The following is a 16252-nucleotide window of genomic DNA, read 5'->3' on the forward strand; positions in this document are numbered from 1 at the left end:
GGACACAGCAGAGAAGCACCAGGGAAGGTCCCAGCTCAGCTTCCTTTTGAGGATTAAAGGATTTTAAAGCATTTATTTTTATTGGAATTTTAAACCAAAACGTTGAAATAATAGCCTCCATCCTAGGCAAGGTGACCTTCCCTGCAGCATGGAGGGAGGCCAGCCACACCCAAGACAGGCCTGGCGGAAAACCTGCCCTCGACGACGAAGGGTCCGGGAGGCTGCGGCTTCCCTCCACCTCCCTTCAGCCTGCAGCAGCCGGCGGCCAGGCCTGGGGGAGGCCGAGGGGAGGGACCTGTGGTGCAGTGACCTCACCAAGGGAACTGTGACCCAGAGCAGCTGAAAGCAAGGCCAAGGGCTGCTTTCAAGGGACAGTTTGTGTAGGGTTGGAAGTCGTAGGCCAAGCACCTCCTGGTTCTATAGATGGGCCAGCGGAGGACTTGCGTGGTCATGGGTGGGGTGAGGAGAGGTGCTGGCAGGGAAGGGGGGCTCCTCGGCAAGGCAGTCCCACCCGGCGGGGGACCACAGTCTGTCCTGGAAGGCTCCTTCCAAGCAGAACTCGGGGTGCGCAGGGGCCCCCACACCCCGTTCCCCAGAAGAGGAGGGCGCTGCCTGGCACTGCGTCGGGGTTGACATTAAAGTGTGGCGGCTCTTTGGTTCGTTGGTGCCTTGGGCTGAGCCACAGTAGGCTCACTCTGTGCAGGGCCCAGCCATGGCAGGCACTCCCTGTAGGGGCATGGAGACGGCGGCCAGCTGAGAGGTTGGGGGGCCTGGAGATTGAAGGGGCTGCCTGGACCTCCCAGGGTCGTTCCCAGCACCGGCGGACAGTGACCTTGGCCGCGCTGCTTGGGCTCTGGAGGTTTACAAGGTGGAAGGGAGGAGAGGCCGCTTGTGACTGTTCAGTGGCAGGTTTTATGGGTTTCTTCCCACCCTGCCTGCTGTCCGGGAGACTGATCGCCTGACACGCATTTCTGTTCCAGTCGGATAACCAGCGTGAGAAAGGCCAGCAGCCGAGCCTGGGGTGGAAGGAAGCCACCATAAAGCCACAGATGTCCCAAGACCAACTTGGCACGTGTGCATCCGCGTGCCCCCCCAATAGCTCCCCAGGGACGCCTGAAGGGGTTGATGCCTCGTGGTTCTCACATAGATCCAGAAGAGAGGAGAGGCTGAGCGCTTCGGTCACCAGGGTGGGGCCTGAGACAGTTGCTGATGGCACCAGAGCCTGTTCAAGGCTGTGTGTGTGTGTGTGTGTGTGTGTGTGTGTGTATGCGTGCGCACACACACTTGTGGGCAGGGGCAGTGCAGGGCTAAATGCAGAAATGCAGAGAAAGACCTCTGGCCACACAGTTCTGTCTAGTCCCAACAGCTAACAAGGAACCAATCTGGTCCCTACAATGTTGGTTGAGATAAAATAAGGTCAAGGTTTGGCTTCTCAGCCCCAGGACTTTAAGGGAGTGGGCCCAGGGGGAGCTGCTGTAAAGACCAGACCCTCCCACCCCTGCCTGGGCCCACCCAGCATCTGGCTACTCCGCCACCCCTACCTAACCCTGGCAGTCGCTGCTGAGTGGGGCCTGGGGCGGGCTTGGGGCTGCTCCCCAGGGAACTGTCCATTCCGAGTCTCCGGCAGGCTCCCCACCTGGGAGAGGAGAGCCCAGCTCTGGTCCTGCCGGGGGCCGCCTGCCCGGACAGCTCATCTGTGGCTTCGGCCGGGGCACAGAGGCGACTGGGTGTGCACCCTGCGGTTTCCATTTTCTTAAGCTTTCTTTGTGCTCCTGCCTGTAATTTCTTTCAGCCCGGGCTTTGTGGAATCTGTCCGCCGCTTTAAAGCCCAGCCGAGGAGGTGCTTTTGCCAGCAGGGGGTGGGTGGGCCACGGTCAGCCCTGACTCGCTGCCAAGAGTCCCGAGTTCCAGAAAGTTCTTTTCTGCTCTCATAGTCCTCCCTTGCCACACGAGGTCTGGCAGAACAGAAGTGCGTGTCCTGAAGACTGGATTGGACGCTCATGGTGAGCTCTGAAAGGCGGGAGTCAAGGAAGCCCCCTCTGGCTAAGACACCACACTCTTCGCCCCGATGCCTGGGGTTTCCGCATTCTGACCCTATGGTTTGAGTCCCCAGGGACTTCGGCTGTGGTTTTGTTTAGGGAGGGAGGCTCGGGAAGGACGTGAATTATGGGCCTAACTCAGAGATGAAGACGGAGTCCGTTTCAGTGATTGCCGATGGAATGGAACAAGTGTGCGTTTATGTTGGGTTGTAAAGAAAAGACAGATAACTTGTGGGGAAGGAACTGCAGTTTGATGATTGTACGTGCTTTACTAAGTTAAATGCTGTGGAGGAAGCGACTGCAGAAACTTGGTTTTGGCACAGCTGAGGCAGAGGCCTTGCGTACAGGAGGAGAGCCGTGATGAGCACAGGGCCCTGTAGATGGAGGATGGGTCTTTGGAAAGCTGGGTCTTGGCCCATAACCAAGCTTGGGGGCACCCAAGAAGCCCAAGTCATCAGGGTACAGGTCAGGGCCCGTGCGTCCAGCCATAGTGTAGCAGGACGAGCCGCAGACAAAACTCCTCAGACGCCGGATTAAAGAAGGAAGAGGTTTTTTATTCGGCCGCGAGCGTCGGCAGACTCACGTCTTAAGAGCTGAGCTCCCTGAAAAAGAAAGTGGATTTTTTCTAGAAAATTCTGTCCAGTGGTAGAACATAAGTCCTGTGAATAAGAAACAAAAGCACCACCACGCTGACTATGGTGCGGGGATCGCAGATGGCGCTGTCTCCTTTTAAAGCTGCAGATGGTGCCCGGCCTCCTTCCCTTCAGGGCGGCGTTTAACAGCAGCCCTCTCTTAGGGCAAACAGGAGTCTTCCTTTGCATACTTGATGACGACAACTTATTTTTCTCGTAGCTCACACATGCAAACAAATATAGGTAATACATAAACAAAAAGTAAGTTTTCTCTGCCTTTTCACCTCGTCTCTTCCCCAGGTCACTATAATAAAGTTGATTACCGACTCCACCCTGGCACCGGCAAGCGCGTGTGCAGGCCTTGCTTTATACACAGAGGGTGGCACAGTGTGCACACGGGTCTAGATTGGCACGTACGTGACGCTTGCTTCTCTGTGTCGACGGCCGCATTGCATGGACACCCAGCCTTCCGTGGGCTTCGTTCAAGTCCCAGCCCTGCTAGACGGCCTCAGTGTAACCTTGGGCAAGTTACTCGGCCTCTGTGTTTGCATTTCCTCCTCTGTAAACTTCAGTTGACTGTTGGGTGAGTGAGCGTGAAGCGGACAGCAGGCCCAGCCTCGAGGGGAAGAGCGTGCGCTTGTGGCATGCAAGCTTTTCCTTTCTTTTTTTCTCTCGTTTCTCTCTCTCTCCTTTCTTGCTCTTCTCCTTTCTCTCCCTTTCCTCCCCCTCCATTTCCTCTTTCATTTATGTCTTTACGTGAACCTCTGAGTTGCCCAGTTGGTGCTGTGGCATCCTGCACACACACAGGCGCCGGCTTCTCCGCGGGGAAGCCTTAGACGCGCACTCGTGAGGATCCCTGCAGTCTGCAGTGGAGGGAGTGGGGTCGGGAGCACTGGGCGTCTGCTTCTTGGAGAAAGGATATACAATCTTTTTCGATCTTAGTGCTTTTATTCCAGCAGAATACACTAAGATTGACCAGTATAACCACGTGTGAGGAACCAGCTCTGCAGCCTCGGTGTCTTCATTGCCGTGCAGCTCACCACCGTCCGCGGCAGCGCTCCATCTTCCCCAGTGAAACGGGGCCCGTTCGACACTCGCCCCCCAGGCCCCTGGGGGCACCGTGCGGCTTCCTGTCTCTGAGGTTTGCCTGTTTTAGGGAGCTCATATGAGAGGGGTCATAAAATCTCTGTCCTTTTATGTCTGGCCGATTTCATTTCACATGAAGTCTTCCAGGTTCCTCCATGCTGTGGCTTGCTCAGGATCTCTGCCTTTTTTTTTTTTTTTTTTTTTTTGAGACGGAGTCTCGCTCTGCTGCCCAGGCTGGAGTGCAGTGGCTGGATCTCGGCTCACTTCAGCCTCCACCTCCCAGGTTCAAGCAATTCTCCTGCCTCAGCCTCCCGAGTATCTGGGACTACAGGTGTGAACCACCACGCCCAGCTAATTTTCGTATTTTTAGTAGAGATGGGGTTTTACCATATTGGCCAGGCTGGTCTTGAACTCCTGACCTTGTGATCCGCCTGCCTGGGCCTCCAAAAGTGCAGGATCTCTGCCTTCTAAGGCTGAGGACCATCGTGCCGTGCACACCGACCGCGTTTCCTTTCCGCACTGGCTGGGCTGCTGGCGGATGCGGCTGTCGCTGCCTCTTGGCTGTGGAGGACAGCACTGCTGGGAACATGGCGTCTAGGATTTCCTCAGCCGTTACTTTGCATTCTTTGGGGTAAACATCTAGAGGCAGAATGGATAGATCAGAGTTCTAGGCTACCATACGGTCTCCAGGGTGAATTTTTTACTTTGATTTTTTTTCACCCTATCTTATGGTTCTGATCAATTTGGATATTTGACAAGCTGCCCTCCGAAAAGGTGTTACCAGTTTCCCGTCCCTTCCTCTGCCTGTTCTGCACTCTGGGACCAGCGCGGGGAGCACCAGCCTTGAGTGTTGCAGGCTGCCATGGAGATGGTCAGGAGCACCCGGGCTTCTGCCGCGCCGTGGAAAGGCCCCGCCGTCCTATTCACTATGGCGCGTGTCCCTGCCCGTGCGTCTCAAGCTGGCAGCCGATTCCTTACTGATGTGTAGAAGTTAGGAAATTCGCTTTCTTCGTGTGCTGCAAATACTTCTTCCCTCAGTTTACCATGTGTATTAAGATACTTTGTTTAGTTGCTTTTAATTTCTGTATGGCCAGTTTTACCAGCCTTTTCTCCTGTGGTTTCTTGCTTTTGCGTTGGGCATGGAAAGGGTTCCCCTGTGGCAGACACAGCCAAGGGAGATGCGTGGGGGGTCCCCGTGGCCCGGCCTGAAGGAGGCGTGGAAGTCCACAGGGATGCGCTGGAGCCTGGGGTCCTGCACCCATCTCGGGAGCAGCATCCTCTCCACTCGCCTTCTCCCTCCACAGGGCTGGGGAGTCTGCTCGGAAGCAGTGGCCTGCGGGCAGGGGCGTGGGTGCTGGGAGGGCGAGGCTGGGGCTGGACAGGGTGTGACCATCTGCAAACCACTGAGGAACAAGAAGTTCTAAGTGAAAGATCAGAAAACACTTTCTGCATTTTGGGAGGAGGAAAGCTTCAATTTTATAAGCTAAATTCTTATTTATCTAAGTAATACAGCATCTCGACCCAGAGTGGCTGCAGCCTCCCTGCCTCTCCCAAGCAGGGGAACTGCTAGAGGCTTCTCAGAGCACACAGATCCCGGAACGAGCCGTGCTCCAGGTGCCGAAGCTGGAGAGAGGCAGAGGGCTGGGGAGCTTATCTGTAACAGTTCTACTCCCGACACCATCTTTTCCCCGTTGATGGCAGTGTCTTTATCTTATACGAAATTCTGTACATGTGCACGTGATTTACTCGGCGGGAGATGACGTCTGAAACCTAGGCAGTGAGTAGCGGGGAGTGACAGGGCTGCTTCCCGGCTCCCCAACGGGCTGCATGTGGAGATGGGAGAAGGGGAGGGGTCGAGTGGCTTCAGAACTCGCCCTGAGTCCCCGGCAGGATGGAGTGGCCGTCGGCAACATGGGGAGCCGGTGGATGTGGGACGTGGTGGGGCAGGTGGGCCCGCCTGGGGTGTGGTAAGCAGAGAGGTCCTCACACCACCAGTGGGGATGCCCGGCAGGCGTGGGCTCTCCAGGCCGGCGGTCCAGTGGCAGGTGTGGCCCCTCTGCCCAGAGATGCCACGTGAAGCCGTGGGCAGGACAGTCCAGCCTCTGGGTGGAGTCTGGGGCGCCCACCAGGAGGGGGACAGGAGAAGAGGAGGAACATGTGAGCTGGGAGGCGGTTAGCCCAGGAGGCCTGAGAGCTGGCTGCTGGCTGCAGCCATGGGGGCCCTTTCAGCCCCACCCATGTTTCCCTTCACGAGAAGCTCACACCGATTATGTGTCAGTGCACGGTACACTTCATGACGCTTCACTTTCGGAGCTGGCCTGGCTGTTCACGAGTGTTTACTGTCCATATGAACGTTGGAATCAGGTTGTCTATCCTCTAATTCTGTGTCTACAACCGTCAGTGTCTGTGTCCAGGATGTCGTTCCAGAGGGAGCAGCCAGCAGTTACAGCAGTGCCCTCGGTTGGAAGGGGACTGGGCAATGTCTGGAGGAAGTTTTGTCCCCACTGCTGGAAGGGGTGCACCAGCACCTAGTGGTGGAGGCCAGGCTGGTGCCAACACCCTGCAGTGCACAGGACACCCCCACAACAGGGAGGCATCTGGTCCCAAGTGTTCATGGTGCTGTATTTGAGAAACCCAGATTTAGGCGCCTACAAAACATTCTTTCTGAAAAGGCTCGCCTCTGCCTGTTCTGCTGCTGGCTGCTGGGCTGTTTCATGGGACACGACCTTCTAAACTGCTCTTGCACAGGCTGCAGTATAGATGCTGTGTGCAACTGGAGACGTTTTTATTGTCTCCGTCTGCCCAGTGTCCGGCCCCTTCCTGTAGTTGGATGATGCCTTTGGTGGTATCCAAGGTACCCAAGAACGTTACAGACCAGCATCCCTGGCAGGCCTTTGACCCAGGCTCCTCCATCTGATGCACCTGGGCGGGAGCGTGGGAAGGAGTGGGCATGAGGGCCTTTCTCCTGGCTGGAGTGGGGTCCGGAAGGGCTGGGCAGCAGGACTGGCCTTGCCAGGGCATCTGAAGCCAGGGTGGGACTGCTGCTGGCTGGCTCACACCAGGCCTCGCCGGCCCAACATCTTTTTCATCAGTTCCCTTTACTTTCAGCATTCAGTGCACGTTTCTGTTGCTTGCAACCAAAAGTCCTGGGTGTACAAACTCCCTGCCGAGAACAGCAAGTGCAGTAAGACACCGTGACAACAGCGGGAGGGAAGCCCTTTGCTGTGAGCTCTGTCACCGGGTTGGGCTTGAGGGGTGTGATTTGGACCCATGGTATAAAAAAACTGTGGAACTGGATTTTAGGAGGAGGCTTGAAGACACACTATATACTTACTGTACCATAATTTTCGTGTTTTGGTTGTAAAATGGCTTAGTGATGATTAATGACTTAGGATTTTTGGACAAAATCTACGGACTTCCCAACGTCTGGCAGAGGGAAGAACTTTAGCACCAGACCCCCGGGCTGGGGGAGGTGGTCCTGGGCTGGAAAGAGAGGAGGAAAAAGGTGAGGGGAGAAGCTTGGAAAGCAAAACAATTTTGGATTCCTCGTTGAATAAGGAGCACATTCCTCACATTTGCCGCCACCGTGCACATCCTCCAGCGCGTCCGCCGTCCTCTGGGCAGCGTACGGCCAGGCTCGGTGTTGACTTCCCTGCGTTTCAGGTGGACTCACTCGGCCAGGCTCACCAAGGTCCCTTCTTCTCCAGCTCCCCTGTGTCAAGGCCCTGTTCAAAATTTCTCCACTTCAACAGAAAACTCGGCTTCCTCCCATCCCCTGGACTAGCTCCCATTTCCATCCCAGCACCTTGTCCCACCAGTTAAGACACCGGGCAGGACAGGGTGAAGGACGAACCACAAAACCCGCCAACCATGGCTGCTCCAGCGAGAGGCTCCTCAGGGGTGTCCTAGCATTTCCTGTCGGCTCCCTCAGGCGCCCTCCTGACCCCGGGAGGGGCCCCCGTGTCCCACGTCCGGAAGCACAGGGAGCGCCGGAAACCCCACTGGAGCAGGGGTCCTGCGGTGGCCACAGCGCTGCTCGCCTTGGCCGCGTCACTTCTGCCTCCCAGAGGGACCTGTGGGTCTGGAGGGCAAGGGGACAGCAGCCTGTGAACCAGCAGACCGAGCAAGAGTGGGTGGGCTCTGCTGGCGGGACGAGGCCTTCAGCTTCAGGGATCAGGGAAGGGACAGGACAATTCAAGTGAGGCTTATGGTCAAGCCCGGCTTAGAGAAAAAACATACGAAGCGCATGTGACCTGATTCTAGCAGGCCCTGCCGGATGCCTACCCCCGTCCTCCCCTTTCCTCCGTGGTGACAGGCCCCTTAGTTTTCAGGTATTTGGTAGCAAGTTTCCAGGCCAGAGGCTAAGCCATCCTCGGTCTTTTCCGGGCACATCTAGGTTTTGCGAGGCCTGAAGCTTCCACTATTTGGGGCCAACGGAGGAGCTTTTTCCTGAGAGAAATATTGTTAATATTTAATGGACACAACATTAGGTGCAAATTGAAGTTTTATTTAGAATGAAAAAATAGACAAGAAGTTACAGATTTTAAAGAGCTTACGAATTCCACAGATGTTGTGGAGTCCGGGTGAGTAACAGCCAGGTTGGAGGGGTGCGCCTCGCCTCGTCTGTATTTTTGGCTTTCTCTGAAGGTAGTGGTTTTACCAACATGCTCCATCAAAAACTATCAGGGAGAGTCTAGAAAAGGTCAGGTAAGGTCAGATTCTGGGCCCTGTGGCACCTCTGCAGACCTCGATCAGTTCCTTCCACGGTGGCTCCAGGCCTTGGCATCCCTGCCTCCCCATGGCTGCCCCGTGCCCAGGCCCCGCCAGCGATGTCAAGGCCCCCTCGGCCGCACCGTGCCGCACCCAGCATCTCGGATGCCGTTCCTTCCCGGTGGCACCTGCCCAGACTTTGCCGAAAATCGAAGGCAACAGGAGGAGGAGGTGGGCTTAGGAGCGAAGCCGCGGCCCTCACCTGCCCACACCTGCCCGGCTGCCACCTGTCCCAGAGGTGGAGGGACCAGCCGAGGGGTGGCTCCCCTGGCTCCCCACCTTTGAGCGTCTCTCAGGCCGGGAAAGGGCAAAGGGCCACATGAAGCCAGCAGGCACTTCGGTGCCACATCCCCAGAGGGACGGTCCTATCCGGGAACCGCTGGCTGCCCGGAAGGCCGCTTCCACTGCGCCCACGAGAGGACTCGGCAGCTGTGAAGGAACTGGGAGATTCTACAGGCAGGCCGAGCTCAGGGCTTCCAGGCTAGGAAGTCTTCCAGACGCCTAGCTTCACCAGTCCCCGGTGGAGAAGACGGAAGGGGCATGGTCAGAGGCCTGGCCGGGGAGGAGGGAAAGGCCAGCCTCGTGAACAGGACCACAGGACAGGGTGAGGGACTGTCCCAGAATCCCCTTGACGACAGAAGGCCTGGTCCCAGTGACCCTCCCTCTAGGGGCTCCCTGCTGCCACCATGTCCACAGTGGTCAGCTTCCACGGCCAGCCGGGCTCCCTGCTGCCACTGTGTCCACAGTGGTCAGAGCTTCCACGGCCAGCCGGGCTCCCTGCTGCCACCGTGTCCACAGTGGTCAGAGCTTCCAGGGCCAGCCGGGCTCCCTGCTGCCACCATGTCCACAGTGGAGTCAGCTTCCACGGCTAGCCGGGCTCCCTGCTGCCACCATGTCCACAGTGGAGTCAGCTTCCACGGCCAGCCGGGCTCCCTGCTGCCACCATGTCCACAGTGGAGTCAGCTTCCAGGGCCAGCCACAAGTTCTGGCTCAGAGTCAGAACAGGAGAGAGGCCCTCAACTCCAGTGAGGCAGCTCCTTTTTCAGCCCCGACGCCTCTGACGAAGTGTGTTTTATGAGGGTAAGGATCATGATGGCACAGAGCGTGTTATATGAAAGCAATGATCACGATGGCAGCTGCCACCAAAATATTTTACCAGCACACCCTTCTGACTGCAGCATTTCTCAGAAGAAAAGCTCAGGTGAAAAGTTCCTGGAATTTTCCAGATCTTCAGGTGGCTTTATTAGCATTGCCACATACCAAGAAAAGGAATTTCCCTAAAGGTTAACCTCTAATCCAGTGAAACTTTGCTCATGCCTCAAAACGGAGCCAAGACTCCGACTAACACACGTACATCAAAATGGACAAAAGCAAGTCTTTACTCACTTGACAAACAGAATAGGCACAAAAGAATGTACAATCGGTACAATTCCAAAATATCTCTGACAGGAAAAAGCATCCTCTGCTGACGTGAAATAAACATTAACTTTGAGATTACACCAACAATGCCTTTTTTTTTTTTTAAGACAGGGTCTCACTCTGTTGCCCAGGCTGGAGTGCAATGGCATGATCTCGGCTCACTACAATCCTGCCTCCTGGGTTCAAGGGATCCTCATGCCTCAGCCTCCTGAATAGCTGGGATTAATAGGCGCCCACCATGGCACCCCAATAATTTTTGTATTTTTAGTAGAGATGGAGTTTCGCCATGTTGGCCAGGCCAGTCTGGAGCTCCTGGGCTGGAGTGATCCCCCTGCCTCGGCCTCCCAAAGTGCTGGGATCACAGGTGTGAGCCACTGCGCCCAGCCAGGTCAATTCTTTATCAGGAATTTCCAGTTCCCATCTCTGTTTAACAAGAGAACTACCTGATATGAATCCTGCCTTTGAATGTTTCTGGGACACGTCCTCCACCTTCACCTGCCGGCCCCTCTCATGTCCCAGGAGCTCTTTGGTGGCAGTCAGCGTTTAGCAAATAGAGTGGAAAGCGTGTGCAGGAGACGCAGGCTTGGGTGTGCTCTGTCTGCTCCTGTGGTCTATTGGGCAGGTCCAGGGAGACGCAAGGGAAGCCTGAGGGACGCTGACTCCCCGTGGAGATTTCTCCGTACAACACGACAGCGTGGCTGTATCCCAGACCCCTGACTCCTGAAGAGAGTCTAAAAAGAGCTGAGTTCTCTCTAAATTCTTCAATGGTTCATCACCAAATTCTTGGTTCTAAGACTTTGAATCTTTAAATAATAGATGTGCATCTCGACTTGGGTAAAAACTAGAAACCTGTTCTCCTACCCAAGCCTTTGCTTTAGTAATTCTCTAGCTGACGGTCTGGCCGGGCGGGCACCAGGAGCGCTGAAGGCTCACTCAAGTCATTGGTGAACATGTCCAGCCGAGTCTGCGCTGAGGGACCTGGCTCTGCATTTTGTAAAATAGATACTAGCAGATCTTCCCAAGACGTGTATGGCTCATTCTCACAGCCCAAAGAGGGCACTTACTTACTCCACAAATGCGCGGCCATAGGTCATCCTCTGTCCTGTGACCCTGGCGAGCCTGATCCCTCACGCCGGGCACCCACACGGCCTGCGTGCCTTCTAGACTTGAGTTCGCAGCTCTTTAAGGAGCTCTCGGGCCAGTTTTCCTGATCTAGGGCTTTCAATGCCGAGACGATCCCATCTGTACAAGGTCTGGTCAAGAAAGCCAATGATCTCGTGAGTTATCTCGGCAGTGTGAGCCAGCTGCAATCAGGACAGAAGAGAAGGCAAATTAAAACACTTTCCAGATTTGTCCCTTTGTCCAGGGACGGACCATGACCACCCAGTCCCTGAAAGACGCCCTATGCAGCATTTCCATCAGTTCCAAAGCACAGCACGGGGAGCTCTTGTTTTCAAGGTGATTGGCACAGCAAGTCTGTCTCCACGGCCGGCTACACAGTGTGCGGTGCGGCTTCCTAACGAGCCTCCCTGCATTGAGCTCAGCTGCCAACAGCATTAGACTCATAAAGGCCGCAGACAAGAGCTGCAATCAGAGGTGCCTCTCGGAATGCCAGTCACAAGCTGTGGGAGGGTGGGCTGCAGGGAGCAAAGGCACATGAGCATGCTGTGGCTTGACTTTCTGCAAAAGGCTCACACGAATATGAGAGTTGGAAGATGCCACCTGTTTTCACACAGACAGCCCAGGAGTCTGGCATCCCCGGGCTAGAACCAGACCTACTTGCTTTTTAACAGGCCTCTAAGGTTTTAACACCTGATTCTTGCAGGAAAGCAGGAGACACAGCCTCAAGGCATTCGTACCTGTTGGTGCCTGTAAGTATTTTCCTAAAAACTTCGGTTAAGAAAAAAGGGAAGGGTGAGAATCTTAAATTCAGCTGTGTGGGGAATTTGCGGTTTTTAAGCACAAGCAGTAATAAGAAGGCTTAAGTTTTTGAAAGAGTAACCGATACATTCGTTTAGTGTGTGTCAGTTTGTACAGAACCTGCAAATGTTTAATTAGCCAGAGCAGCCCAAGGTCAGCTTCCTCTGGAAGGGCTGGGACGTTCTGGGAGAGTGAACAACTGCCTTGGTTTCCCAGGACTAGTCCGGTTTTGCTGCCTCCGGTCTGATGGCCCAGGACACCCTTCAGAACTGGGAGGGTGAACAACTGCCTTGGTTTCCCAGGACTAGTCCGGTTTTGCTGCCTCCGGTCTGATGGCCCAGGACACCCTTCAGAACTGGGAGGGTGAACAACTGCCTTGGTTTCCCAGGACTAGTCCGGTTTTGCTGCCTCCGGTCTGATGGCCCAGGACACCCTTCAGACCTGGGCTTCCACCTCCTGACCGCCAGTGAAGGAAGCCTTGTCGCATGCAGTGTGAACGGCAGCGTGGGGACGCGGAGCTAAGAGTAAACGACATGAGGCAGACGGTGACGTTTGCTCTCCTCGGCCCCCGCTGGTAGCACCCAGGGCCTGCGGCCAGCCCGCCAGGGCCAGCGCAGCCAGCACGGGGGCTCCAGCTGTGGCCCCAGCGCGTGCCAGTGTGTCCCTGGGTGTCTGTATTGCCATCACTTGGTTTTTACTCAGAAATGACAGGCACATAATGCTGATGGCCTTCGGCAGATGCAGCCCGTCCTTCATCAGGGAAACACTGTGCGCCTGCTGCTGACCCCTTCCAGAGTTAACCACCACCCAGATGCTGAGTGGGAGGACGGCCCATGGTGATGGGCTCGGCCGTGTCTGAAGAAAGACCGAGTTGTCATTACAAATCCAACCTTGCATCTTCCTTACACGCCAGCACTCCTGGGTGAGCCCTTCCCGGTTCTCTAGTCACACGCGAAAATTCGCAGCCCTGCAGCCACCTGGAGAACCTGCCTCCCTGCTGGCCTTGGCTGGTGCACCAAGAGTGGGTTCAGTTCATGTTGAGTTTAACGACTACAGAATTGAACTCTGCATCTCGGAGCCTTGCTAACTTTTGCTGCTGTTGCTGTGGCCGAGCGGCAGGAGGCAGGAGAGGGAGAAGCGGGAATCCAGGCCAGGACAGGAGGTGGAGCCCCGGGGCTGGACTCCACGCGGTCCTCTGCGCTATGCTGGCCTCCAGCAGGCATAGATGAGGGAGCGAGTGGACGGCTGGGGCAAGCCAGAGGAGTGCCCGGCGAGAGGCCAGGAGCCAGAGAGGCAGGAGAAGCGCAGGGACACTGGGCAGGGCCTCGTGGATGGAGTTCTGGGCAAAATCGGAGGGCCGAGGTCAGAGAAGATTCCGGGACAGCCAGGGAGCGGACCTCCAGGTGCCTGGAGAAGAGCCCACTGCAGAGCTCACAGCGGAGGCCACGCAGGAGGCTGTGGGCAGATGGGGCTGCAGGACCTGTGCGTCCTTTAGGTCAGGTGGAGCCATTTGTTCAAGCCATTTGTTCAAGCCATCTCCAAGAGGGCGCGAGGGCTTTGAAGGGAGACAGCGGCCTTTGCCTCAGGCTGCCTCGTCCTGCCCTGAGCTGGCACTGCTCTCCAAATCTGGATGCCAAGACAGAGGGCAGAGCCTGGGACCAGCTGGGAGGTGGCTGCGCTTGGGCTAGGTCCTGAGGGTAGAGAGACCCAAGCTGCAGGAGGGAAAGGCCATCCCACCAAAGCTACCATCTGGCCCCACCTGCTCGTGGGCCAAGCAGACTTGGCCCTTTCCAGGGTGCTGTCGGCAGAGGAACTGACAGAGGCCAGGAGAGGCGGGGGCGGTGGGAGGGATTGTTCCCTGGAGACCCTGCCTGCCAGCGGCCACCGCAGCGAAGGCTTCTCATTAGGAAGACTGATGTGTTAATAAAGACGGGTTTTAAAACGTCCGAAAGAATAGCACGCAGGAGGCGCTTTCACCACGGCCGGCGCCCGGATGGCCAGCACCCACTAGACAGAGCCAGTGCACGAGCGCCACACCGGCGTCTGCTCCGGGAATGAGCTGCTGTGCATGTCTTCTCTGCAGCGGAACTGACGGGGGGGGTGTGATGACCCAGCACTGGGGCCTCCGTGCTCCTGTGGGTTCCCGTGTGGATCAGCAGGCAGGACTGAACCACGTGTCAGGATGGGCTGCCCAGCACAGGGCGCAGGCCGAGCCTCGCAGCAGCCAGCTGCTTACTCCCAGCAGTGTCTCTGGGGCCAGTCTTGAGGGCGATCTGCTTTGAACGCGGAGGAGTTTCCTCAGAGTCGACAGGAACGTGGTGTCAGGCTAACTGAAGCAGAGACCTGGTGTCTTTGGGGTGCTCTCTCTGGGTGATTTTCTCTCACCCTGTGGGCAGGGCCGGAGCCACCCAACTCCCATGCTAACCCCCGCTGCCAGGCCCGGGCCATGGGCAGCTTCTCCACTCAGTCGGGCCACGGGGTGGGGGAGGAAGTGCCTGAGCTGGAACTGTCCTTGCCACAGGGCAGGGCTGACCATCTCCCACTGCCCCTCCCCCAGACCCCCATAAGCACCTTCCCACTGTTTCTGTGAGTTCCAGTCTTTAGATCCACCCACAGCTGAGGGCGCCATTTGTCTCTTGCGTCTACCTTATTTCGCTCAGCGTAAAGCCCGCTAGGTTGGGCCGCATTGTCACAGGTGTGCATTTTATAAGAGTACACGAGATTCTCGAAAGCGTTCTCACTGTGCTGGGCCAGGCCCGAAGAGGTGGCACCTGGCATGTGGCAGCCAGTCGTCTTCAGCCTTGAGCTTCCTCAGGCTCTCGGATGCGTCTCAGCTGAGACATCAGAACCTGGGAGGCACAGCCTGGGCCCGCTCCACAGGACTGTCCTACCAGGATGGAGACAAACTCCTGGCCCTGGTTCTTGGTAGGTAGGTCATTTGTCACGGGGACTTTCTGCACCTGGACACTCACATTTCAGTCGGGCCCGGCCTGGACGGGAGCAGGAGGGGCCTCTGGGGACTGGGAATATTCCTCTCTTGAGTTGGTTGCTGGCTGCACAGGTGTTGGTTTGTGAAATTCATCAAGCTGTGTGTCTTCTGTATGTATATGTCAACAAAAGTACAAATAAAAAATAAAACAAAACTCCCAGAGCCAGCGTGCTGGTGCTTTTTTTGAGATGAGTATGTTTTTAAATTGTGGTAAAATATACATAAAATGTTCTATTTTACCCACTTTTGTAATTCGGTGGCATGCAGTTGTTTACAGTGTCGCACGGCCATCAGCACCGGCCGTCTCCGCCCCTTTCCGTCATCCCCACACGGACTCCCCACCCTCCGCCCTGGGGACTCTGTGGTTCTTCCTCTTCCTGGACTTGACCCTTCCAGGTGCCTCACCTAAGTGGACTCATACAATATCCTCGTCTCTGGCTTATTTCAATAGCACAGTGTCTTCAAGGTTCCTCCAGGTTGCGGCACTGTCAGACCCTCCGTCCATCTTCAGGCTGAAGAGTACTCTACCGTGGGCACAGACCGCACGCTGCACTGCTTGTCTACGGGCATTTGGGCCGTCTCTGCCTGCTGGCTGCTGATAGTGCCGCCCTGAGCGCGGGGCCAGAGGGCCGTCCAGCCCCTGCTTTCGGCGCTCGGGTATAGATCTAGGAGAACCACCTAGATCTATGGTAAGTCTGAGTTTGGCTGCTTGAGGAGCCGCGCCCTTCTTCTCCACAGCAGCTGCACGATGTTAACGTCCCCACCCGGAAGCATGTGAGTGCTCTGGTTCCTGTGCACCCTCAGGGGCGTTTTTCTCTCCTTGCTGACAGCCATCCTGATGCATCTCGCTGCACTTCGCCTCTCCCTGACCACTCGTGCCCTTTCTGTGAGCATCTTCCCACGTGCCCACTGGCCATTGGTGCGTCTTCTCTGGAGAAGTGTCTGTTCAAGTCCTTCGCCCGTTTTCGAACCAGGTTATCTTTTTGTTGTTAAGTCACAAGAATTATTTATGTATTCTGAGTACTAAACTCTAATTACATATATTCTTTCCAAATATTTTTCTCCCATTCTGTGAACTGTGTTTGCACTTTCTTGATAGTATCCTTTGATGCACAAAAGCTTTTAATTTTCATCAAGTCCAATTTATCTATTCTTTCTTTCATTGCTGTGTCTTCAGTATCATATCCAAGAAATCACTGCCAAATCTAACGTCACGAAGAGTGCTCACTTTTGACTTGGACCATTCTTTACCCCTTAAGTCAAGTGAGCTTCAGGAAGGATTTCTTTATAATAAACCATTTTTTACAAATTAACACAATTCTTTGCACTGTTGCAGTGAATAGCATTGTGGTTGCTTTGTGTGCACATTCTCATTGTGGCCGTATTTCTTTCCATGA

General features: G+C 55.7%; 2 protein-coding genes across 15 annotated transcripts in view; one reads left to right on the forward strand and one right to left on the reverse strand.

Moving 5' to 3' along the window:
• Positions 1 to 16252, forward strand: part of AOPE (aminopeptidase O (putative)) — a 386190-nt gene that overhangs the window by 365941 nt on the left and 3997 nt on the right. The window contains exon 16 of one of the 5 annotated variants that reach the window (XR_011612942.1): positions 15307 to 15829. The exons of 2 other annotated variants lie outside the window; for them this stretch is intronic. Coding sequence is in view for 1 of the 3 variants with exons in the window: in XM_071078734.1 (XP_070934835.1) it covers positions 15307 to 15468 (162 nt within the window). In the remaining 2 variants the exon portion in view is untranslated. Of the gene's footprint in view, positions 1 to 15306; positions 16248 to 16252 lie in introns of those variants that run through there. 2 more of the 5 variants (XM_071078734.1, XM_071078736.1) reach the window with 2 other exon arrangements.
• Positions 9743 to 16252, reverse strand: part of LOC105498944 (FA complementation group C) — a 217055-nt gene continuing 210545 nt past the window's right edge. For all 10 annotated transcript variants that reach the window (XM_071078753.1, XM_024786795.2, XM_071078748.1 and 7 more), the window contains one exon: positions 9743 to 11250. In XM_071078753.1, the coding sequence (XP_070934854.1) occupies positions 11107 to 11250 (144 nt within the window). In that variant the 3' untranslated portion in view covers positions 9743 to 11106. The remainder of the gene's footprint in view (positions 11251 to 16252) is intronic.

This window comes from Macaca nemestrina, chromosome 14 (genome assembly GCF_043159975.1).
Source record: "Macaca nemestrina isolate mMacNem1 chromosome 14, mMacNem.hap1, whole genome shotgun sequence".
Lineage (NCBI taxonomy): Eukaryota > Metazoa > Chordata > Mammalia > Primates > Cercopithecidae > Macaca > Macaca nemestrina.